The sequence below is a fragment of the Coptis chinensis genome, chromosome 8, assembly GCF_015680905.1.
Source record: "Coptis chinensis isolate HL-2020 chromosome 8, ASM1568090v1, whole genome shotgun sequence".
Classification (NCBI taxonomy): domain Eukaryota; kingdom Viridiplantae; phylum Streptophyta; class Magnoliopsida; order Ranunculales; family Ranunculaceae; genus Coptis; species Coptis chinensis.
In genome coordinates, this window is record NC_141463.1 from 1724665 (window position 1) to 1750601 (window position 25937).

At 36.2% G+C, this 25937-nt stretch overlaps 3 protein-coding genes across 9 annotated transcripts in view; 1 reads left to right on the top strand and 2 right to left on the bottom strand.

The window, feature by feature from the left end:
* LOC147479253 (uncharacterized) lies at positions 1-8710 on the bottom strand. The gene is given in 32 exon segments (XM_086576463.1): positions 1-192; positions 293-412; positions 770-825; positions 919-979; positions 1283-1417; positions 1510-1542; positions 1628-1720; positions 1885-1980; positions 2105-2240; positions 2303-2334; positions 2414-2611; positions 2707-2822; positions 2931-3135; positions 3229-3264; positions 3484-3839; positions 4113-4219; positions 4536-4621; positions 4719-4814; positions 5127-5207; positions 5303-5354; positions 5445-5523; positions 5646-5702; positions 5705-5739; positions 5894-6036; positions 7231-7338; positions 7495-7524; positions 7526-7597; positions 7668-7714; positions 7799-7904; positions 8048-8176; positions 8290-8332; positions 8334-8710. Coding segments are annotated over 32 exon segments (3513 nt in total).
* LOC147479254 (organelle RRM domain-containing protein 1, chloroplastic-like) overlaps positions 8243-25937 on the top strand; it is a 24695-nt gene continuing 7000 nt past the window's right edge. Inside the window, exons 1-11 of one of the 6 annotated variants that reach the window (XM_086580509.1) lie at positions 8243-8934; positions 9544-9644; positions 9730-9795; positions 10149-10350; positions 12507-12604; positions 12692-12757; positions 15715-15828; positions 16359-16560; positions 17972-18069; positions 18153-18218; positions 20081-20458. In XM_086580509.1, coding sequence (XP_086436635.1) covers positions 8852-8934; positions 9544-9644; positions 9730-9795; positions 10149-10350; positions 12507-12604; positions 12692-12757; positions 15715-15828; positions 16359-16560; positions 17972-18069; positions 18153-18218; positions 20081-20196 — 1212 coding nt within the window. In that variant the 5' untranslated portion in view covers positions 8243-8851 and the 3' untranslated portion in view covers positions 20197-20458. Of the gene's footprint in view, positions 8935-9296; positions 9645-9729; positions 9796-10148; positions 10351-12506; positions 12605-12691; positions 12758-15714; positions 15829-16358; positions 16561-17971; positions 18070-18152; positions 18325-20080; positions 20459-25937 lie in introns of those variants that run through there. The other 5 variants (XM_086580510.1, XM_086580511.1, XM_086580512.1 and 2 more) reach the window with 5 other exon arrangements.
* LOC147479255 (multiple organellar RNA editing factor 5, chloroplastic/mitochondrial-like) overlaps positions 23149-25937 on the bottom strand; it is a 3681-nt gene continuing 892 nt past the window's right edge. Inside the window, exons 3-4 of one of the 2 annotated variants that reach the window (XM_086580513.1) lie at positions 25421-25486; positions 23149-23396 (exon numbers count right to left, since the gene is read on the bottom strand). In XM_086580513.1, coding sequence (XP_086436639.1) covers positions 23359-23396; positions 25421-25486 — 104 coding nt within the window. In that variant the 3' untranslated portion in view covers positions 23149-23358. The remainder of the gene's footprint in view (positions 23397-25420; positions 25487-25937) is intronic. The other variant, XM_086580514.1, reaches the window with a different exon arrangement.

Genomic DNA, 25937 nt, shown 5'->3' on the forward strand with positions numbered 1-25937 from the left:
TTAATCAACTGGTCCATCTTCTCCATCATGTAGACTGCAGTTGCTGAGGGGTTGTTCGGCAACATCCAGATCCATGTCAACATGTGCATCTTCATCAATATCATTATTTTCATCGGCATACAACTGGGAGCTCACCACCTGACCGAACAAATCCTTGTGTTTCAAGTTGCCTGTATCAATATCAATTGTTATCTTACCATCCAAGTTATCCCACATTGTAAATTCATTCAATTTATGTAGACTTTGTGAGATACTGCAACCAATGGGAAAACCACTTGAAGAAAAGGTATACCAATCCAAAATGTGCATCCATTGACGTATCATGGAGGAGAGCCTTGACACGGAACAAGAAGCGCTCCATGGACCGCTTTGCAGCAGGAATTTTAGTAGTTATCATTGTTCGTTTAGAGCCCTACCAAAACAAAAAAATGTACTGTAGAACTTTAGTCCAAATGGAGATCCCGTTCTTTCTTCTTTCTACCCCGTTAAATATATTTTACTAGTACGAAATAACTGATGGTTGCAAAATAATTTGTCAACCATTAAAAGGTATGGGATCAACCCCAAGTAGAACTTAAAAATCACAACAGGTTCGAAAGTATGCAATACTTAACCTTGGCTTCAGAACAGAGTCTCTGTATTGTTCTTGTCACCTTCTGAAGCTCTTTGAGCTATGTCAAATGAGAGAGTTTATGTAAGGTTTGGAGTTTGGACCAACATTTTGAACAGAATGTACCTCCACCTAGGTAAATTGTACTTCACATCTTACCAGTTGTATAATTATTTCACCGTGCACTTGGAAATGAGCTTGTAGGAAGTCAAAAACTGAAAAAGCAGTTGAAATTTCATCATGCAAATGAAAGTTTTGTAGTTAGCGCATTGTGTAAAGCAATTTAACATAATAATAAATGTATCTACCTTTCAGAAAAGAATCGACAAACTTCCCACCATATTTCACTGCCAATGCATGCACAGCTACCTGTATAGAAGCTAAAATAAATCAATATGTTTTTCTCAATACGTTTATCACACACTGGAAAAGAATCGAGTCCAGTGGAAGACTGGAAGTCGCAAATCGATGAAGTAAAAATGTTTCATGCAAACAGATTTGAGTATCACCATCACAGATAAACAATCAATCTCTCCCAAAACTCTTGTGGAAACTCTTATCGAAATCAAATCAAGAGGTCAATGCTCAAAGATAAGATAATTGTCCTACTTCTTAAATTTGAAATTCGACCTTACAAATAGATATCTCTGATTTCTTTCCTAAAGTACCAACCTTATCATGAGCCTTGCACATATTAACCAAAGATACAACCACATTCACAGACTGGTGTAGTTTACTTAGTACTCCTTTCACAGATTCGACTTGAATGTTTGCCCTGGATTTTTCTAGCAAAGTTACTTCTTTAACCTACACAGATGCCAGAAAAAACAATAAAACCTCCAAAAATCTGTGTGGTTGTAGAATTGGTGCTAAAAGTATAATAAGATTCAGGTGCCTACCAACTTGTTCAGAATTGCGTGATTCTCTTCGTACTGCACAGGATAGCTCCATGTGTAAACACTTTCTGATATATAAATTAGGTATACATGACAATTTAATATTGACAGGACCACTTACCGATACCTGATACCAAATTACAAATGTTGTAGCGCATAATGTTGGGAAACCATGAGGAGCTTCCTCTGACGATCTAGTATTGCATGAGGGAGCCTGAAACAGGAAAAGTAATTCTTAACATATCAGGTAGAGAGATTTTGAATGTGTTAAATAAGCTTCTGAATAACTATTGCATCAGAAAGATGTAAATGATTTGAGGAGTGGAAATTGTTTTTGAAAAAACACTATTATAAAAGTTCTTATTGAAAGTAAGTCACCTGAGGCAAGATAGAACAAGCAAATTCCTCAAGCAAATCAGCAGTAGATTCACTGTTTTCAAAGTAGATGTGCAATATCCTCTGTATGATCTCTCCCTGAAGAGTAAGTGTAATACAATAAGGTGTCAGAAAAGCGTGTCAACATTCTGCTCCTAGATCTAATTACAATCACATTTTTAAAATATAAGGAAAATAAAATACGGTCTGAATAAACACTCACTTTACTCTTCGAACCATTCTCAAAATTTTCCGAGTCCCAGTTATGTGTTAACAATTGGTGCGCATAAGTTCCAAGTCTCTTTTGCATTAAAGGAATGACTTTCTGGACAAATCCTAGGGCGTACTTTTCCCACTCCCTTCAAGCAACTTGTCAAGGAACGATTGAGCAGAACTTACAATAGACTAGAGTAACTAGTACCTCAGATGCCAGCAAAACGGAATACGAACAGGCTGCAAAGAGCAGTTTTAGTCAAAACCAAAAGAGAGGTCCCGACGCTATCCATTAACTTCACAAAACACCATAAGAAACAGATACAGCTTTACAACCTGAGTCCAAGACACCTTCCAGAAATGAAAAAGTGCCACAATACATGTAATCTATGTTTCCAGGTGAAGGGATTGGTTGGATGCCAGAAAAAAGACTATCTGGGATTCTGATGGGCTGGAAGGCATTAAGCAGATCTAATAGTACTGGAGTATTCATCTTGATATCAGGAAGATTTAACATCTGCATTCAGAACTTATTTCCTCAGTGATTTTCTAAATCGAATCTTTTGGCTATTTCCCTTGGGAAAGAAGCACAAAATCTGGAAGCTACTGCACCTTGCTTAAGCACCTAAGAACTTCTTTAAAGCCTGAACCAGCTACTGAAGATTTAAAAACCACCAAGCCGGGTATATCTGGGTTTCCAGCAGAGGCAGATTGGAATTTCCAATGCTCTTGACAAATTTCATCACCCACAACACCATAAAATTATGAAATGCGAATTGAAGCATTGATCTGTGGTTTTCCCCAAATTGTTAGCATATATATTGGTTGCAGCTTACCTTCACTGAGAACACAAACTGCGCAGTCGAAATGTTTCTTCAAGCTTGGAAATAACTTCCTGATTTTGTTCACGAATTCATCGGATATCACTTTGTTGTTACTGAATGGAACCCTTAAGCATCCAACTGAATTTTGTTTGGTCTGACGGGTCAAACAGTCCAGATTGTGGCAAAGCTCACGCAGAAGGTAAAGATGCAGGGGTAACTAGTACAGAAATTAGATGTTAAGGCAAAGAAATTTGGTTACTACATATTTGCAAACACAAAATCCACATCCACCTAAAGCTAACAGGATTACCTCGGCTGCAGGATATGAACAACAGTTATCTTGAGTCTGCAATATAAAAGGATATATTCAACCGCATCAGTAATTGTGGGCTCAAATCATTCAAAGTACTCCAAAAAGTTTCTGTAAATCTAAAAAAATAAATTTAGGCAACCATGGTGGAAAACATTTACTAAGAAGAGAAGACTTAGAACATGGTTTAAAATCAAAATACAAATATATACTAACTATTCTCAATAGTAAACTGTTGTGAGCAAATATACATACCCTTGAAAAGGTTAGAATGGACAAACAGTCAACTGATAATTCTCTAAATTTGAATCTCTGCCCATCTAAAATCTTGGTAACTGCAGAGATTTCAACAGAGGGTGGACCATTAGAATCAGCATGACAATCTGAATGCTGAGATTCGGTCCGCTTGCATGACTGATCTGAAAATCCCTCATTTGGCACTTCCTGGCTCACAGCTCCAGCTCTTCTCAGAACTTCCAATATTGTAGGCTGCTTGAGGTTCCCATTGTCCGATGTGTTTGAACTCTTACGTTTCAACTCTTTGTCTGATGAAGTGCTTTGTGATATAATGCTTTTCTCATTCTTCTTCTCAATGTGCCCGACAAATTTGGCTTGCTCAAGTTAAAAGATTCAGACTGCTCCACAAAGAGGCAAAGCTCAGGAAGGTATAAAGGATGCATCTTGAGGTAGGTGTTTAGTAAGCTCTCCAAAAATCTATATAAGACAAGTTCCCACTTCAGTACATAGAAAAAAAAAAAAAGAGATCGCAATCTGAAACTTCTGTGTGCTAATTGAGCTTTAGATGACATTCCCAAATTGTAAACTCAGCTACAACTCAAACCAACCACTTTGGCTTCGATAATACATGCAGAGAAATCACGAACTTTTGACGCCAAAAATAACAAAAAGAAGTAAAGTAGGGAATGAAACAAAGAAAGAAAAGAAAAACGAAGAACGGAGTTTTAGATCAACTGGAATGATACCACGTATTCTAAGTTTATCGATTGACTCGACTTGTGACTTAGTTTGCAAAACCCCATCCAACAGATATCAATAATAGCTGAAGTTCATAACAAGCTAAGGAACGCGAGGCACCTCTTGGAATTTTAACCACCTTTCAATACCTAATCAAGTCATTGAACAATGGATAAGTCTTCCAGGTTCAGAGTCGCTTTCTTACTCCCCACTACCTTTCAGTTTAGTTCAATATTAATCTCACTTGGAAAAACAACAAAAATATAATTCTACAATGCACTATTGTCATAATGGACTGAGTACTAGAACACTCACACCAAATTCCTCAAAGCTTCAATAACTTTGTGATTATTTCATCTCTTGCTGTCTGACTTGTGCAATCGACTCTTCCAGTAACTTGTGTGCAGAAGGCATTCAGCTACAGGTATAATTGCAAGTAATGCATAAGCGAAGTACAGAAAACAAAAACAAACAAACTTCTTTAATGAAAGAATTTTCTAAGTTGTAAAACCAACCAATTCTCTGATCCAGTTACATGAATAATAAAGAGATAGGCACATGGACTGTTTCTGCTCCCCACTTAGTGACGACCAAACAATTCCAACAAAATACTGACCTTGCACAAACCAAGAACTTCTTAGAATACATCACATATCCAATGACTTGAGATATTTCACACCACATGAATACACTACTCTTGCCAGTTCTTTCTTAACAGATTATAATTTTTTATCACAACATAACATACAATACACAATCTTCAGTTTAACACTATATCTTGTGAACCATACTTCTGTTCCAACGTGATTATAAGGAGTATATATTGTTACCAACTCACTTGCCTAATTGTATAGAGTTAGCACATGAGAGTCAAAAAATTTAAGTTTTTCAAAAGTGCTTAATAGATGTGTACCATAACTAACCTTAGGGGAAGGAAGGCATAATGGGCAACCAAGTAGTGCATCAATGCCTCCAAGAGATCCCTGATTTGTCAACCTCTCGACCTTTCCATAATATGAAATTATCAGTACCAAAATACAAATATTTTCATATCTGTTGAGAATATTTCCACATATGATCGAGGCATTCAAAGACTTACAACAGATAGTAAGAGAAAGTAAGCAGGAAGGGTTTGTAAAGTTGTTGAATCGCTGCACTAAAAAAAAAATGCAATTTTTAGAAGCCATTCTTGGTGAAGAATTATATGCTTTAACACAAGGATGGGTGTGAAGTATTATTACTGCAAAGAAGAGGATACTAGTGGAAAAATATTCAAACAAATTGGAGAAAGATCACCATCCAAATTCATCCATGATTCTCCTGCAAATGATAAGAAGGTTCAAGATCTTTGTTAGTGAACAAATAAAGGCTTGGAACTTTCAAATCCAACTGAATGTCATTACTGATAAACACAGAAGTAGAACCGCACTTCCCTTAGTTACCTTCCAGACCACAAAATGACTCCTTGGAAACCAACTTCCCTCCCTCAAGATCAGATAAAAGATTGATTCAAAGTCCCCTACATGCCTTCCAATCCTACAAAAAATACATATGCAGGTGAACATATTTCTTGGAAACCGCTTTTATAAACAAAGTAGATGACAACTGCTGAACACATTGCAGAAGGAGTGCATACAAGAAAACCATAAAACAAAGTGTGTTCGATATAGAAACAAAACCGTGAGCTGACCAATCAATAATGGCTGGTTGAAGTCTTTTTACGCTCAATAATGCAATTAGTTCATCATAAAACATGATCAAGGGCAAGGGACATGATTTGCAGGAGTCCAGAGACATTCTCAAGAGTTCCAGAGACTCCTCACAGTTTGTTTTCTGTTGGAAAAAAAAAACAAGAATAATTTATTACAGAAGATTTGATTTATGATTATTCCAAGTTGAATGCACAAACCAAAAGCACAGGAAAGCTTCATAATTTATCAGGTGGGCGCAATAGGAGCAATAATGATCATGTAGCAACCCTTGAAGTCCTTAGAGGTTCATAATATAGTACTGAAACTATAAGTTGTTATCTGTGCAAATAGGGATGCGAAGGAAAATATATGCAGGAGCCCACACACATTCTTAAGAGACTTCGGTGTTTGTTTGTTTTAAAACAAATAGCATTCATCTTATAAAACAAAAGATTCAGTCAAGATGATTCAAACTCAAGTGCAAAACCAATAGCACAATGGCCATGCAGCAACTATTACTGTCCTTAAAGGTTCTTAAAACTCGTCTGATATAACAAATTATTTCCGTACACAGTGTTCAAGGAGCACTAAGGACAAAAGGCAAAGCAAAGAACATCTTGGTCCCCACAAGACTTAGATTTTAAACACTATTCAGTAAAGCACTTGTATCTCCATTGAAAAAAAACGTGTATACCTCTACCAACACACATAACGTCAAAAAGGAAGACATGCAACCTCAAGACCATGCCTTATTTTATCATTCCTATGAAGCCTCAATTCTCATGTGACGACACACCCCACGCTCATTGCCAACACAATCCCCACTTAACCTCCCAACGCCCATCATGGGTTTGGGATTTACCCCAAAAGGACTCAACATTGGATGGATAGATTGTTACTATATATCCCGGAACTAGACAGGCTCCTCAGTTATGTGGGACTAAGCGGCTTTCCAACATATCCACCTTGGACTACACAAATGGGGTGTCAAATTCCATGATGCATGCTCATTATGAAAAAGTTCCATAGTTTCAATGAAAAATATTACTGCAAGAATAAAAGTATTGTTAATATGCGACGGAGTGGCAGAATTACATACAGTAATAGATACGTGCATGCATGTTCACTCGTAATACTCAGTCTGTCAAATATTAGTATACAAGCCTTACTGACAAGAACAGCAATGAATATATATGTCCATAAATAACTGCTAATAGTAGTAACTCCTTGAAAGTACATAACAAGGCGAGCAATCAGTAATAGCACAACAATGATTTCAACCACAACAGACAAATAGGTTAAAAGGGTGTAATACGTAAATACTCCTGGTCCGTACCTGAGATGACGAGAGATGGGTGGCGTTATCTATATGCCCAAGACAAGAAACAATCTTTAGAGTTCCAATTAGGCCCATCTTCTTATACTTCAACTCTTGATTACTGACCTGACGAAAGAAGTGAAGTACAAAACACTAGGTGCATAAAAATCTCTGGACTAGGACATTCCAGAAAATTAATAGATATACTGACCGAGTTGGATTTATACACGGTAAAGCATAATAGAGATGGAAGATGCATCTCTCAGCCAATGATTACCCTACCTGCTTGCGTACGATGATCAAAAGTTCATTTTGCGATGGAAGATCCAGCAGAATCAGCATTAGATCGAGCGGACAGTGCCAAATGGCTGAAGACCTCATATACCTGCACTTAGGAAGTCATAGTTAAATAGCTGATAGAGAAAGTCAAGGAACCGAAAAACAGTATATTATACCTTGTGGATATTTTCATCATTAAATCCCTCTATGTAATCCAAGATGCCTGAATATGGAAATTTAAAAGAAGGTGAGCTGTGCAAAGAGTAAATTTAAAAGCAGCACAAGACTATAGATGCAGAGAAATTACCATTGATATAAGAAGAAAGTGTGATCAGTTGAACCATGGCCTCTAGTGCCGAACCGACTTCATAAATAACACCAGAACCTATATGAGTAACTAATGCACCGAGGATCTGAAAGAAGCGTCACACAAGAGTATGATAATTAATATCGTGTCAAATGCATTATAAGTTCAAAATAATTTATAAAGCCTGGAATAAGTATCAGTGAACTCATCAAACAGAGATATATACAAGTGAATGCCAAATTCCCTTGCCTTTTGTTCTTTGCACGCCAATAAGTACTCAGACACGGAGAGAAATGAAGGGAATACTCCTGGATTCACAAAGATTTGGGCATACACTTGAAGAAAACTTGTATTTAAATAGAACACAATATTCTTCACCTAACAGTAGGTTTGTGACGTTTACAAAGGCTGTTACAGCATAGGCCATTGGCACAGTAGCATTAAAACCTTAAAAATTGTTGGCCCGTCGACAAAAGCAACAAGAACCGTACTTTCAACTCATCACTTAAATGTAAACTCGAAAACGAGTCAAGTATCTTCTTGTAACATATTCCGTAACGACTCAACTACATCGTCACCGCCTATAATCTCCGGTAACGAACCTATAATCTCTTTCTTTAAACTTATAGGACAAATGGACAAATCTTGTAGAAGCTTCTCTACAAACTTTTTGGCATCTACTAAAAAATCTAGATATCGAAAATGATTTATTATCTGTCGAAATATTCCGGGAGTTTTTCGAGGAGGATTTTTTGGAGTGATGGGATTAATAACAAAGGCACCTAAAAACAAAGGATAGAAAATGGGTGACACAGCTCTTGCTCGAATCATGATTCGGAAGTCGACTACCTTTCTTTCACATTCATTCTTCTCCACGAGGACAACATGTAGTAGTAGTATACATGGAGCCATTACCTACCTTGGTCCACCTTCATTCGTCACCAATCCGGCGACACAGCTTACTCTTCTGACAATTTGATTATTCCTAAAGTCGGCCCTTTGAAACCGTTTTGGGGTCCGAATTATTGTGAAAGGGACTCGTGGATTTGCTACATGGGGAACCCGGGACTACAATTTGATTCAGGGGAAGCGCTAATGAATTATTATATTAAAACTCTTGCTCCTGTTGTTGGAAGGTAATAATTTTATTTCCCTGCCACTTTAGAAAAAGAATGCAACTTTTGCTGCCTATGAAACATCCCTCTTCTCTTTCAAAGATCGAAATGAATTAAAAATTGTTAAATGAGTTTTTCTGAGATAAGTAACATGATTCTATAATGGACACCCTGCATTCAGCTATACACCCCTGTGCCTCAGAGGCACTCATTGGCGTGTTTAACAATAATGCAAATTGGTGTTTACCCCTACATGAAATAGTAATAGCTTTCAAGAACGAGTCGCATTAACTGATGATGCCTAGTTGAAGTTGCCCTCAATATCTATTAGATGAACACGGGTTTGAATATCTACATGTACTTTTTTCTTAAAAATTTCACAGCAGGAGTCGACCTCACTTAGGCGGAACGTCTACCTCTACTGGTCCTACACTTTGCCTTTAGCGAAATGCCATGAAGAAGTGAAGAACAACTAATGGAAATAAAAATTCCCTACAACAATTGAATAATGCACATCGAGAACCTCAAACTGCTTCCTAATTGTTCTTTGTTGTTCTGTCTTTTAGTGCCTTAAAGATGCGTATCTTATTACATATAGATTAATTCCTTTTTGATCTTGATATTTTTTAGTGACGAAGAAGCAAAGAAGAAAATTTACCTAGTTTCCTGTGAGTTGGGCGCTTTAGGTTTTGGCGTTAAAATTGACTGGAAGACTTCCCTTAAGCTCGGAGGTTGGTCTTTATTTGTTTAGGATACAGTAAGTGAATATTGAAAAGATAAGGTATTCACAATGCTATTTTGATCTTATCTCATTAGGAATGCCGGATGTTGAAATTGTCCTTGAAGATTATTACAGTGATGACAGAACCAATTATCCTGGAGGTATGTATTCAAATGGATATTTTCTTTCACTCGTTATCTTTTAGATTAATATGTGGATTTAGTTACAGTATTTGTATAACTCTATAGCTCTTAAATTTAAAGCCTTCGATTTCTGTGGATCGGTAAATGAAGCCTTCAGCAACTGAGAAGTTGACACCTGGCCCCTGTCAATATCCGGATTCAAATTAAATGTAGGATGTACAACCGTACCCCTATGAACAGGCTCAATTGTTGATTTGACGTGCCTACACTCTTCCATCTTGACATGTGGCTTCCCCCCTTTAGTATTTCGAAGTTGCAGTTTGTTACTTCAACTTTCATTGTAGTTTTAATTTTTTTTTTCTCCTATGCAGCCCAATCTACTACTGCATTCGTTCCGTCCAACTGGAATCACAGACTTTTTAATATCTTCAGTTATTACTATCTGTCTGAAGGCAAGATGGAGCATAATTCTGATCACTGGCTTATCAATATAAATCAACCCGATGATGGTTTTGCTACTAGAGAACAAGTTTTTGATTGTTGTATTGAAACACTAGCTAAGGTTGTCGGAAGGTAAAATGAGAATAATTTATTTGCTTGTCTGATGTTCACACTTGTTCTTATTCGCTTATTTGCTTGGTTCTATCAATTTTTTCTCTATTCTTACTTTTACTTCCTTTGATGTAATCGTTTTAGTTTACTGTAGTAATTGGGTGCTTATATGTTGATTTGTTTATTGTTTTACTGGTTATAGATTATTCCATCTATGGGACTGAGCAAATAATGATATATATATATATATATATATATATATATATATATATATATATATATATATATATATATATATATTTATATATTTTTTTTTTTTTTTTGACATCCACAACCTACACAATGAACTAAGGGCTGATTTTCAAGGAATATGATTTCCATACATTGAAGATCATCTCCACCAAATATCAGCACAATTGAACATGCCTAACCTTGTCAAAAATTGTGTTCAAGTCCGATATTTATCCAACAGTTCACAACTTTAGCACTTTTTTGGACAGGGCTACACATATCGGCATATCCAATTGAGACGAGTTTTGGTGGAGATGCTATCCATGCTAGGGAGATCTTCCCTACCAAAAATCAGCCCTTAGTTCAATGTTTAAGTCCACTTTTAGGTTTTGGATGTCAAAATAAGGTGTCAAAATAGATGTCAAGGTAGCTTAACCCACACACACACACACATACTTTTACTTTTATATACCATTTTATAAACTATGGTATAAAAAGTGTGGTAAACTATATATATATATAAATATATATATATATATATATATTATATTTACCTGTTTGTTGGTTTACAGTTTCTTCATGTATTAACTTTCCAATATATTAGTGACTAATTGTTATTGTGATTAACTCCTTTGTGTGGGAAGTTTTGAGTTAAGTCTTATTTTTGTTCCCATGCCTTTTGACACTAATGGTAAATGCTAAATGGAGCCTTTCTTTGGCACGTCTGTGTCTTTAGTAAGGAGCACTGACACACACAAGCACATTCGACCCAAGCAAAATTGTTCCAATATTCATCAGTGCCACAGATGCTGACATGGATTGAGACTCATATCGCAGTATTCCTACAAAATTGGGGAAAACTTAGTTTTTTCCCTAAACTAGTGCAATATTATAATTATCACTCAATTTTCACGCAATTATCAAGGTGTTACTGTCGGAGTTTTGCAATTAAATGGCGTTATCTTCTTCATATCAACATGTCTGCATGAGAGCATAAGGTAAACTAGTCAGTATACGTAATGTTAGGATAACTATAATTAGGACTCGTAGTGATAGGATAACTAATAATTAGGATTCATAGTCGTAGGATAACTATAATTAGGATTACTTGATGCACTTACAGACTATAATGTTCTTCCTATTGTAATAGGGAATTAACGATGCTTGTGCAATATGCGAATGTCATTTAAGACACGCTAACCAAAAATAATTAAAATCGTAATATTACACTGGTATATGTAGGTGAGCTTTTGTCAAACTCCATAATATTTTCTTGGCTTCTGACGTACTGGACCTTGTGAACACCATGTTCGTGTTGGGGAAAGATCCATTACTCTCAACAGAATTACCACAACTAACAAGTGTGCGTGTGGTAACTGTAGGGACTCCTTCCACTGGATACTGAGGAAATAGAAGGGGGGGGGGGAGGGTGACCTTTGATAGTGCTCTTTTACTTTGAACTGTAAAATATAGTTTCCTAATTGTCTAGAAGGAAACGTCATTTCTCTTGGTTACATTTTTAGCAGTGACTTACACCTATTTTTGGATTTGTTTTTTCTTGGAAAGCTATTGGATCTTTGAAGAAGACATTAGATATTGTCTAGAAGTGTTTCCTACAATTGATTTTGGTTTTTGCCCATTCTTTATGGTGGTTTTCTTTTCAGTTTATCTGTTACGACCTTTTAAGGTTGGGCTTATGCTAGTTAGCAAGAGGAGAGTCATCTAGTATAGATTTTGATGGTTTATGGGCTGTAAAACTAGTTTCTCTGAAACAGGTAGACTGTAGACGTGTCTGGGAACTTTCGTTATCTGTTTATCACATCAATCAGTCATCAAAGTTTTCATTTAGTGTTAAAAGCATCAATTTTTTGTTCTTTGATGGTTTCTTGTATATAATCCTTTTTTTAGTTATTGCATTTTAGATCAGTGCACATTTATTTTTTTAGTGAAGAAAAAGCAAAAGAGAAATTGTACATGGTCTGGTGTATTCCGCCTTTTGGCTTTGGCGCTGAAATTGATGAAGATACCTCGATTAAGCTTGAAGGTTCGTATAGTCTTTGTTCTGGATTGAGTTTTTGAATATCTGATGTGATGGAGTATTGCTGAAGCTACACACACCTTCTCTTTACAGGTCTGCCAAATGTTTTAAAAGTACTTCCAGATAAAGCTTTTGATGTTAAAAACAAGGGTGCTGGAGGTAAGCCTTCTAGTTTCATAAATTATTTTGTGTTCTATTCTAGATGAAAGCCGTTATGTTTGGATACCAATGTGTCTGTGTTTCAGTACTTGTCCAGTTTGTTTTTGTCTGAATGTTAGTTATATTGACGACTAGTACTAGTGGTAGATTGCAATTAACAGTGTGTAGCTAGTCATTTTGCTTCTTTTGTACTCACTTAGGAAGTTTGGTGCAAATTGGAGAAAATGGTTATAAGTAAGAATTCAGTATAGTTGAATGGTTAACCTGATCTGTTACATATCCATGCTGCTGCCTAGAGATGCGTGCCAGCATCCCCACCATGGGATAGTCCAATTTAATTTTGTATTGAGTTTCTATTTTTATTTTTAAGAGAGTTTCCTTGTTGAAGTTGGTTCCTTGACTAGCAAGAAACCCAACTTATATATGAGTCTTTACTATGTGAGTTAGACAGTTCATTTTGTTTTGAGAGTTCATTTTGACGTTTAAAATTACTCTAGTTGAGAGAATATTTTGTGAGAGATTTGTTTGAGTGCTTAATTATATAATAAGTGAATTATATTTCAGGGATTACTTATTTATTTTCTTACTAAGTGATTTTAAGTCTATTTCTTGCTGATTTGGGTTTTTCCAGCATTACAAAACCCTAATTTTTCAATCTAGTATTATTGTTGAAGCTTCGACCAACAAGTTTACATCATAACCTGTGGGCTTTCTCAAGATCACTAGAGGCATATGCATAGTGGCCCCATCTCCCCTCTTGTTTATGTTGGTGGTGGGAGCATTATATGAACTTATGATGCACGGATACTCCTAAAATGTCATTGCACCCGTGTCGGTCGGGTACCATACCGATACGGGTACCGGATACTTCTAGGATACTTGTCCCTCACCCAAAAAAACAAAGAATCCCAATAAATTTAGAGAGAGAGGCTGGCAAAGGAGATTTAGCAAAATTCTTTCACTTGAATGACCAAAATTTCCAAAATTTCTTTTGTGGTAACTTCCAAATTTTATAAAAAAGTGAACTTCTCTAAATTGATTCTAGCTGGAATCCCTGAAATAGACTTGATCCGATAGTTATGTACTTATGCTCAATTGAAAATGTAAACTGTTTCTTGAGGCTTCAAGCTGGATTGACTTTGGCATGTGTTATAATAGTTTTTCACATGTTTTTGACTTACTTTACTTAAAGAACTACTAAGAGAATTTTTAGAATACACATCTATTTAAAAATATTCCTAATAATTAGCCGTACTCATAGGCCGTACCCGTATCCTAATATTTTAGAAAAGCCGTATCGTACCCCGTACCGGTGTCGCCGTATTGGTACCTGTACCCGTATCCATGCATCATATTGAACTTGTAATTCTAGCAGCGAGAAATGGATCCAACCTGGTCTTAAAGTTGAAAGGCTCTAATCCCTATCCTTTAATACGCAGAAGACCGCTTGCGACATTGGTATCTAATGCAGACTATGCTACTAGTGCAAATATGTTGTTTGAGGTAAAAAAAGATTATGATTGGCAGCTTAGATATACCCAATCTACTGGGGCTTGTAAAAATATTTTAATATAAAACAGCTGTTTCTAATCTTTTTATCTTGGAATGCCTTTTGGGGCCACCTATTTGAAGTCCCTGATGGGTCCCTGTGGTAGAAAAATTGAGCAGGAAGCTGGCATTTTGGAAGAGAAAATTGATATCAAATCCTAGAAGGATTGCAAATATCATAAGCATGGACAGCCTCCCGGTATATTGGTTATCATTCATTTCCTTTGCTACAAGCACTGAAGAAACTCACAACTTTCTCTGGGGTTCGACAATCGATGGAAAAAAAAATATTGTTTATATATATATATAATATATATATATATATATATATATATATATATATATATATATATATATCTGATTTATTGTGCTCGAAGTGTGTGGTGTATGTATTTGGAAAACTAAGGAGGCTCCACTTTGCAAATAGTTGAGGTCTTCGGGAGGGCTTTAGGAAAATCACAGCCTTGCACTCCTGATTTGCTGATATATACTTCTGATATTTGAGACAACATCTGACCGATGCATTCAGGTCAATGAGAAATTGGGATAAAAGTGTTGCACAAAACCAGTGGATATATTGGAAAGTATTGATACTGGGCACCAGGTTTTCCAATATTTATTACCAATAAATCTGGCCATGGCTGGCATACCTTATGGATCTGCGGTTTGGAGAGGCATAATGGAGAGATAAAATATAGTGAAGCTCAAGATAGGGAATGGTGAAAAATATACTTTTTGAGAGGATATTTGTTGTGGTGACACCCAAAGGTGGCATCAATGACATTTACTAAGATGAAAGTCTTGGGTGTCAGCAGATCCGGGGTTTGTGTCCTGCTTCTAGTATTAGCTGCTGGCTTATTCTAGGTGCTGATGTAGAGTTCGAATTATATTTAAGTGTTATCTTTTATGGATTAATTAAAGAAAAAAGTCTATGAGAATAGAGTTAGATTTCAGAATGATTTTGAATTATGGAATTATGAGAACTCTAACCCTAATAAATTTCAATATTTCATAATCTTCAATTTTATATTTATTTAGCTACCATCACAAGCAGTTCTGGTTCCCGCATAGGACTATTTTTAGTCAGAGTAGTTGTAAGAGATAGTAAGATAATCTTGGCTGCACTCGTTGCTGCACTATTTTCTTAAAGTTGGAGGTCAAACTATTCTTGTTATTCCAGTGGCCTACTGGTAAAGCCTTGGGAGGTTGCGCCCAAGGTCTTCGTTTAGATTCCCACTTCACCGGGGAAAAGGAGGATTTCAGAATAAAGTTCTAATTATAACAAAACTGACTGTTCTTGCTTTCTGCATAGAAATCGTTGTTAGTTATTCCCTTGAAATTCGCATGTGTGTGATTAGAAACTTTTATAATTATGGTTTTAAATCCTTCCTTAATAATCTCTTATGCAGTTCTAGCTGTTTACCCTTCATTGGATATGAACTTTGGCGCTACATTTAGTTCTTGCTGTCCTCCAGAAGTGTACGATTCTGATGGTAATATAGGGGAACCTGTCGGCGTTAATGGTAATGTGTCTAGTCTCTTTGACACACACACACACACACACACAAGGTGCAGCCAATAAATCAAGAATAGTACCATTGCGGCTTGCAACACCAATACTAATACAGTATAACACCTCACAACACAATGGAATCCCAATTAACCATAAAGTCTTGGAACCTTGACTCTTTCAAATTCACCACACCCCTAGACCAATCATAGAGTTTTTCCTTGACCACCATTATGTTGTTAAAGATAATTTGAAAGTAGCTACATGTGTTGTTTCTCAATGTATATCATATATAATAGACAAATACTCCTAAGATTTGTTGGCAAGATCTGTGCTGCTCTATTCTCCTTAAAACCTTCACCTAAACACTATTCTAGATGGCACAGTCCTTATACTATATTCCTTACAAATTTGATTTAGGAATCTCAAGATTAAATTGTTTTGTATTTTTTGTAATGTGCGCAAATTGTATCTTATGCTTGTGAAAAAATTGTAATCATGGTGCAAAATCTCTCTCCCCCTCTCTCTGCCTCTCTCATGCAGTCCTGTCAGCTTCACAATTCACTCAAATTAACCGCAATCATCGACTTGAGGATATCTTTAGTTATCATATTCACTCGGAATGGAATTCAGAATGGCGTGACGACCATTGGCTTGTCGTTATAAGGAAACCTGATGGTGGATTTGCTGATGTGGGAAAATCTGTTCATTTTTGTATTCAAATATTGGCAGAGGTTGTGGGAAGGTAAAATGAGAGACATTTCTTTCCAATTGGTTTTGTTAAGTTTGGCTTATTTTAACATCTACCGCTTCTTTGGTTCAGTTAATTCATTTTCTTGTACCACTTGGATGCTTTAATAAAAGATATTTGTGGGATTCAGGATAACCTAGATCTTAGGGTTCTTGTCTATATGTATAAGTGGCTTCCTACGATTAATTTGGCCTTTCGACATCCGTGGTTTTTCCTACCTCAAGTTTGTTCTAATTTTGTTTTTGAGGTTCATTATCAGCTAGAAGTGATAGGGGTCTGGTAAGGAACTTCCAGGGAAATGTCTTTATTGGCATCCACGTCCCCAGAATTTTAGTAATGTCCATACCAAGAGCTGCAAGCAATACATGCAGCACTTGGGGCTTCCTAACGCTACATCATACGAATGTTGGGGTTGCCTCAGACTTCCGAAAAGTAATACAAGTTTAACTGGCGAAGAGAAACCACCTTAGGCAATACAGAACTTCTTGGTGAGATTCCTAAATATGTCATTTATCCTTGTTTTTGTAGAAATTAACCATGCTGCTGACAAATTAGCTAGTCTAGCTATTAAGCAGAGTTGTAAGTCCTTTTCCCCTCCACTAGATAGTCAGTTGATGTGTAGTGTTGAGGGGGACAATGCTGGCAAAGTCTATTTAAGAATCAAATGCGGGTAGGGGTCTGCCTAACCCTTGTTTTAACCAGGTTAGTTATATCCTTAGCGAAATAAGAGCTATTCAGTTATGGTGTGATGGGCTGTGAATTTAGTTTCTCTGAATGTGATGTGATGCATGTAATGACGTCATAAGCATGTTCATACCTGCTCAAAGACCGCTAAATTTTGAACCTTTTTTTTTAGATGCGGTAAAGTATAATTTTTTTTAATATATCTAAAGAAAGATACAGTAGGATGCGATGAAATTTTTTTAATTAAAGAAAGATAATATTTTGAACATTCTTAACTGTCCACAATTTTCTGCTATAATTGGGTTTTTTTTTTTTTTTTTTTTTTTTAAAGAATTGTTGATAAGGTATGAATGTATGATCTTCAGTTACATGCTAAATAAGGCAAGCGATTGCATTATAAGGTGTTTGATTTGATTTGATTTATGTATTACTAATGGTTCGCTTTATGTGAGGTCAGTTTTTTTCATGTTTCTTTTTACTTTCTTTTTCTTTTTCTCAAGTTCTTGGAAACATCAATTTCATCATCATCTATCACTGCTTGTAGCTTCAGCGAAACAGTTTCATAGAAGTGGATATGCCTATCTAGGCATGTATTAATCTCATAGCTAGCAACATTGAAGCGGAGTTTTCTTTTGAGACTTAAAAGCATTAATTTATTTTATTCGTTCATTGCCATTCTTATGATTTATGGTGTAATCCCTGTGACTTAATTTTCTTCTAGTGAGTCCAAAGCAAAGGAGAAAATTTACGCTGTTTGGTCTAAAATACCATTTGGTTTTGGGGTTGAAATAAACGAGGAAACTGCAGAGAAGCTTAAAGGTTGGTGTATTCTTTTTTGGTAATGAGTTGGTGAAGACTGATAAAATGAAGTCTTGCTGAAACTACGTGTCCTACCTTTACAGCTCTGCAGAATGTTCTAATAGTACTTCCAGATCATTCATTTAGTGTTAAGAACAAGGATCGTGGAGGTATGTGTTTTAATCTCATGGCTTATTTTGTTTCTGTTGTAGATGTGTATTTGTTATCATGTATTTCAATCTGTAACTGTGACGACTGTAAAAGCATCCCTTTAGTGTATTCAGTTTGTTGCGCTTTTCTCCTGGAGGCTGTGTGTAGTACTATTGCCAGTAATGATAGTTAACATAGATGCTTCTTTGTGCACTTGCATAAAGAAGCGTATAGATCTCAAACGACTGTTTCAAAATTACTGTTGTTTTATTGATTGTGCATCGACACAAGGCCGGCATGTGAGCGTGCTGGTGAATGGGCAGTAAATGATAGTTTCATAATTGTTTTTACAAACCATGTTTTGTTTTAAATAAAGTCTTATAGCTACAAATCAATTGTGTTTATTTTTGAATTGAGACAAACTATTGAGTTTTAGGGTTCTTCTCCAAATCTGATGTTGTTAAGTTTAGGGTTTTGCATAATTTTAATTGGCGGTCATCTAATATCTTGTTCTTATACCTGTTGCTGTGTTAGTTGTTTTCTGATACTTTTGACAATAAGTTTTGTGATTTAAATAATATTGTATGTGATTGCAAATACATCACTTGGGGTTGGGTATCTCGTCTTCCTAGTGTTAGGAATTTGAGTTTTGATTCAATTGTAATTGATTGGGAAGCTATAGTGCAACTTTGATGTAACTATTATAAGGGCAATGTGAACCTCTCACTCTGATATTCTAATACAACATTGTTTTATCGACCAAAAAAAAAGGTTGTCTTCTGATACCGGTTGGTGGCGAGTCCTTCAATTTTTCAGTTTATCCCGTATCACCGTCAGTTCCCGTGTCATTCATATACCTAATTTTCTAGGTTCTTTTGTTTCGAGTTCTAAAGTTCGTTGTAAAGTGACTTTCTTCTTGTGGTGTGTGACACAATAACCTCATTAAGAGCAAGAACATCATTATTAATTTTTGTCCCTTATGTATATCTAATGGACGTCAGTTTCTCACTCATCCACCGTAGTATCTCCTTGGAGGTTTGGACTTATTTTGTCCGCCAGTTGGGCTGTTTGGGTAGCTCCTAGGTCGGTGAAGGATCTATTAACTGCTTGGGTTCTAAGGGTGCATGCCGAGGAGAGTTGCAAGCTATTGAAAATCCTTTTTAAGATTATGTGGGACCTCCGGAGGGAGAGGAACAGAAGACACTTCGAAGATAGCATATCTGTAGAGGTGGTCATCATCTTGATTAAAGGCTTGATATTTCTTTGATCAAAGGTTTGGGGGACATGGAGGGATACACCTTTTGGGCTAGTCGTGTTCTGTAGGGAGTCTTTGCTTTGGATGTGGTAAATTAGTTTAGTTTTCTCGTAGTTTTTTTTTTTTTTTTATTTTAACGAGTTTTACAAATAATTATGAGAAGTGTGCAACAAGCTGTGCTGCAAATCTTTTTCCTTTTTGTATAGCAAATCTTGTTCTTCTAAAAACAAACTCGTTAGAATTAGCTGTCATTTATGAAGATTTTGATTTTTTTTTTCAACCGTTTTTTTTCTTTCCTTGTAATAGGGCAACTCATCCTAGATTTTACTGATAAAAAAATAGTAATAGTTTGTCTTCTAGAGTAGAATTGTCTTGTTATCGTCATAGTTTTAAATGATGCTATGATGTCTTCACATAAACCCTTGTTGCATTTGTTCCTTATAAACTAGAGTATTCATATTTTTCCCATAAAAATCCTTGCTCCTGATTACCAATAGGAGGTTTGAAACTCAAGGTTTCAATCTTTTGTGCAAGTCAATGCTTTGATGTATTCTCCGATATGCTCAATGTGCAGGTTTACAGTCCAAGTTAGTATGATTTTAATAACTTAATTTTTTTTTCATGCAGTCCTGGTAATATCATCTGTGGACTTTGCTTTGGAAATTCGTTACATTTATATGATGGATTCTCCACATGATTCTGAGTTGGAAGACTTTGATATGTCTGATATGGAGTCCATATGAGATGGGGTTTTTCTGAAACTGCTGGCATAGTCTGTAGGCATAAATAGTGTTGTAGTTCTTTATCCAGATTACGTACTTTACGGGTGTTAAGAAACTAGGCTTTTAATCTCTTGGAGTATTCGATGTTTCAATGGAGATGCATACTTGCATGGATATATCTTCACTAGGGTACCTAACTATTTATAGCTAACGTAATTTTTGTATGATTGTGAAACCTTCAATTTATCTATGAGTTATCCAAAACAGTTTAATTTATAAGCAATCCAGCTCTTACTGAACATGTGTCCTATTTTGATTTTGATATATCTTAGGGTTAAGTGGGTTAAGTGGTTAACAACCCGTGATCACCAAATTAGTGTTTTTGGCTATTTCTATTTTTGTATTACCAAGTATTACAACCTCTAAGATCACCAGTCTCGATTTTCTCTCTCCTTTCTCTTTTCTCTTTTCCTCTCTTTCTCACAGTTTTTTTCCCTTCCCTTTTTTCCCCCTCACTCTCTTTTATCCTCTCTTTTCTTTCTAACCTCAACTCTCTTGTGGTTCGTCGATCTCTCTTTCAAACTTTGGTTGGGTGAACTTTTTAGGCACTTTCGAATTCCATATCGAATCTGCCAGTGGGTTTTTATTGAGATTCACAACCATTTTTTCAATCATCGCCTAAACTACCTCCAGTGTGATGCACACTTATTTGTTTTCAAGTCCGGAGCACTTCACTATCTTGAGGATTCCCCAGTTCTGTTTCCCCATGTGTGACCTCCCTCTCTTTTCTTGGCTCTTCATTCTCGTTCTTTAGCCTAACTATCTCCTTTTGGAGAAGTCTGGTGGCGTTTGCAGCTACATCTGATATCTCTTTTTCCCCTATCCTTTCCATCTCAGCACTCTCGGGTTTCTCTTCCCGAACTACTACTTTCTTAGGTTTTCCTACTGCTCTTTTCATCTCGGTGGCCATTTTCTCTCTTCCCTACAGACGGCACCAAATGTATTACCAAGTATTACAACCTCTAAGATCACCTGTCTCGATTTTCTTTCTCCTTTCTCTTCTCTCTTTTCCTCTCTCTCTCACGGTTTTTTCCCCTTCTCTTTTTTTCCCTACTCTCTTTTATCCTCTCTTTCCTTTCTAACCTCCACTCTGTTATGGTTCATCGATCTCCCTTTCATCCAGTTCTTTGCTTTTAACGCTAGGATTCATCCCGTGTCGGTTCATGCTTTTTTCTATAGCCCACCTTTTTGGTTCCTAGCAGTTAGGATTTCGCAGATTTGATCCCCAGCATGTTTTCTCTGTACTATACCGCATCTAGTCCACTTGCCACCACTAATCTCTTAGGTCACGAATATGATCACCACAATTTTTATAGTAATTATTATTAGATTAGGCCGGCTAAAAAACATAAGGGTGTATTATTGGATAGAACTAACCCACATGGCCCAGCACAAAAAAAAACTTCCGATAGTTGTGATTGGTGTATTGCATTAAAATAATGAGTTAAATTTTCTCTCCTCTCTCTCCTCACCAGCCAATCACAGCACAAAAAAAAACTTCTTGTGCTGGACCATGTGTGACCGTCGCGCCCTTTTTTTTTTTTTTTTTTGTTTTCCGCCACCCAAATCCCTAAAAATTTCACCTAAAAATATTAACCTATCTCAGATATATATGGTAAGAAAAAAAAAAAATAGTACATACTGGATCAAAATGTCATTTCATATGTCAATGGGAAACAAGTGTGGAGTGGAGTTGGGTGCTTAATTGCTTATTGGTTTGGAGTTTGACGGCCAGTTGTATGCAACCAATCAGAGACATCAACTTACTATCTTGTCAGAAGAGAATTACTATGAGATTACAAAAAATTCCTTGGTCAGAAAATATTTCCATTTGTAGCTAATCACAAAAAAATCTTTGGTCAGACATAGTAGTGTCACTAGTGTGTACCCCCTGACAGCAGTAATTTTCCGCTTTACGTCAAAACTACTCCTTATTAATACCTGTCGGGGCTTTTTCTATTTTTTTATTTCCGGATAAGCACTGTTGCGAGTGGGATCAGATCATAAATGTTTACCAATAATAGGACTTGGGATGGGCACAAAATTAAGCGCCGAAAATAATAGTAAGCCCCTCTTCGTTGACCTAAGATTCCACTTGATAACTTGACAACGTCTGAGCAACTGAATGCCAAGTGGCAATGTTTAACTACGGTCACAACTGTTTATTTATATATCAATATCAATGATTTCATTTGGAGAAAGAGTTGATTGAGAAGCAATTTTTTCACACAATTCCATTTGCTTTTGGGTGAACCAGTGAGGTAAAAAGGGTTATTGTTTTTGTATTTACTTTTCCTGGTTCTTTGTGTGCCGGGTGATGTGGGGTTGTCGCACCCCGTAAGTGAACATCCTTGTGATAACCAAGGTTCAAAATATCGCCGATATATCCGATATATCGCCGATATATATCGGTATTTTGGTACATCGACATCGATATTTCCGACATATATCCACCGACATATATCCACTTTTATAGATTTTTTTTTCCGATATATATCGTAATTTCCGATATAAAAGTTTATATCGCCGATATAATCGATATATCCGATATTTACGATATATATCGATTGACTTTTTGACTATTTTTTAATATAAATCCGATATTTCCAATATATTTCCGATATTTCCGATATTTTAAATAGTTTGGACTGGTCATCAAAAAAATGGATATATCCGATATTTCCGATATATATCGGTTTTTGAGTACACCGATATATTGATCGATATCGATATTTTGAACCTTGGTGATAACAGCTTTACCAGGTAACCTTGAACGGGTGCACATCGAGATCATGGCAGACGAAGATGTTTGCGCCATTTAACAGCGAAATCATACTTTTGAAACAATCAGCAATATTAGCAAACCTTTTAATAAACAGCTAAAAGATTGTGTTGATCTTACAAATCACTATATAAACATAAAAAGATGATATCTTGATAACGCAAGGGCAAATTGTTCTTCATGTAAATCCATAATAACCCATAAGAAAAGTTAACAGCCCTTTCACAACGTGATTCAACCTGCGGGTATGTATATACACAATACGTAGTACAAAATGTCTTGATAATCATATAAATATAAGGAATCAGCACGAAATGGTATACAGTCTATCCAATTGATACTTATGTCTGTTTTGTGCTCACTTCAGTAATCGGACGAGCTGCATGAAAGAAAATGATTGGTATTAATATAACGGCATCAATTCTGCTACATTATTACCAAAAAATATAAAATATATCTGGAGATTCCTATGCGAAACACCAACACATTTTACATCAAGGTTTCAAGAAAAAAAATAAAAATACAAAATAAAGAACAATATATTGTTGAGTCTTCTGTGTCATTAATACAAAACATATTCTGATACTTACTTTGATTTTTGTGCTTCAATTGATGAATCGATCTCATCATTAGAACTTATTTAGAATAGATTAGAACACTAGCTTTTTATGTTTTAACTTTTAACAGGTCAAAGAGTTGCTATAAAGTAGTAATTAACACTTGGGAACCACTTTTTCTAGTGGTATAGTTGTATCTATACAGAATGGTGAACAACTGTCAAGGGACACAACAAGCTCTCCGCATTCGATCGGAATAGGCAAGAGCAAAATAGTGACTATCGGCACCATAATGGCATAACCAACCAACCAGAGGACGCGATTTTCCGCCTCCACACTGTGCAGGAACAGAACGATCACCATTTTCGTCCCACATTCATTATCAACGACAAAGGAACACATCTCTACCAGCTAATCTCTTCAGTGAAAAGCGTCGGTAGACGCCCAACTCCACCTCCAAGGCAAAATCCACAGCTTGACAAAAAAGCATGTCTCCACCACCAACAAGGCCAATCTCTCCAGTGAGAGGCATCAGCAGACTCATCCATTTCAACAACCACCATTCTCTAAAGAGTGTTCCATGCACTGATAAAGATAGCAGTAAATGACAATGACTCGATGGAGAACAGACTTAAAAATTATGTCATTAAGACTGAGAACTATTCAACTTTCTCCTTGAGGATCCAGATCCAGCGGTGGTGGTGGTAGACTGGTAGCTGTGGTAGTCTGACGTACTGATGTGAACAGGTGGTGATGTTGGCGGCACTTGAAAAGGAAACGAGAAGACGGGTATCTCAATTGCTAACTAGACATGGTGGACGTATAGGTGAGTAGAAAACAGCTAAGTTCCCCTTTTGAACCAAGATATTCCCTATTTACAAGAATCCCATCAGCCATTAGTTCATTGTGTAGGTTGTGGATGTCAAAATAAGGTGTCAAGGTACCCATATACTGATGACATCAGCATATTCGTGTCTCCATTTACATATAGGAATTAGGAACGACAAACCGATGACATCAAAATGTTCGTGTCTCCATATGACCATATTCTCCTATTGTTTCTGCTTATATGTTTCCATAAAATACATTTTCCTATTTTCTCTCACCATCATAAATGTCTTTTATAACCTTCTTTAATAGAAATTAGGAACCACAACACATTAAATCCGGTAACCAATTTTTGCGTCATTAACCCAGAACTTGTATAAGCTAATACTTTCTATTTACTCAATATTTTCAGATATTATTTCTTCCTTCATAATATCTAATTGTGGGATTATAACTTAATAAAAGTTTTATGAATCCCAAATTTTATTACCAAAATAACAACAAGAACATTTTTTCATGTCACATTTTCATAAGACAATAAAAAAACACACGCACGAGGTGCGATAGAGAGAGGGGAGCAGACTTATGGAGCAGTTCTAATCCCCAAATGAAGCATCTAAGCCTGATTTCCATGTATTAGAATGACTAGTTACGTATCGCCTTCTTCAGCTAAAACTAGATTTCAATGTCAAAATTCCAAACAAACCCTAACTCAATTTCCAAACTTTGAAAACATAGAATACCATAAATATATATCCCCCCAAAGAACTCTACCTACCACGTCATGTATCAGAATCCTAAAACAGTAACAGATAAATTTTGATTTGAATTCATTAGCAATTGCAACAGATAAATTTTGATTCGAACTCATTAGCAATAGTAAACAGAGACATTGCCTTCTAGTATATAGAATACATAGTGAAAAAGATTCAGAAAATGAAAACTGAACATAAGGACTTAAACACAAGTATGATTTACAACATAACACAAAATATAGTACATGAGATTAAAGACTTACTTCTGGGATCCATGTTCCTAGAACGCACGTAAAAATCTTTAAAAACATCTCGAACACCAGGCAAAACTATAGAGAAAAGAATAAGCACCAATAAAGAGGAACTTTAAATTTGAGTGGAATTGAATATTGAGTTGCATTCAAGATTCCTCTAAATCTCTAATGTACAAAACCATTCACAACAAGTCTAGGCAATTTAAGCAGAAATCGGCCTAGGAGCAATTAGGCCTAGTAATCGAGGATTAATTGGAAACTAATCGGGAGATTGTCTTGAATAAGAATTTTTCCTCCTCCTACGTAACACTTAATGTGCTTTGGCTTATCGTTGGTGCACTTGTGTTGGTTTTGAGAGGCTAGCCAGTGCCACAGGTTGAAGCCATCTAAGTGAGAGGCTTACTCTGCTACAGCGGACCGTTAGCAGGGTGACGAGGTATGCATATATGCCACATAACTAATAGCCTAAAACTTAATACATATTGAGGTTAACTACAATATACAAGCATAATCAACAATCACTAGT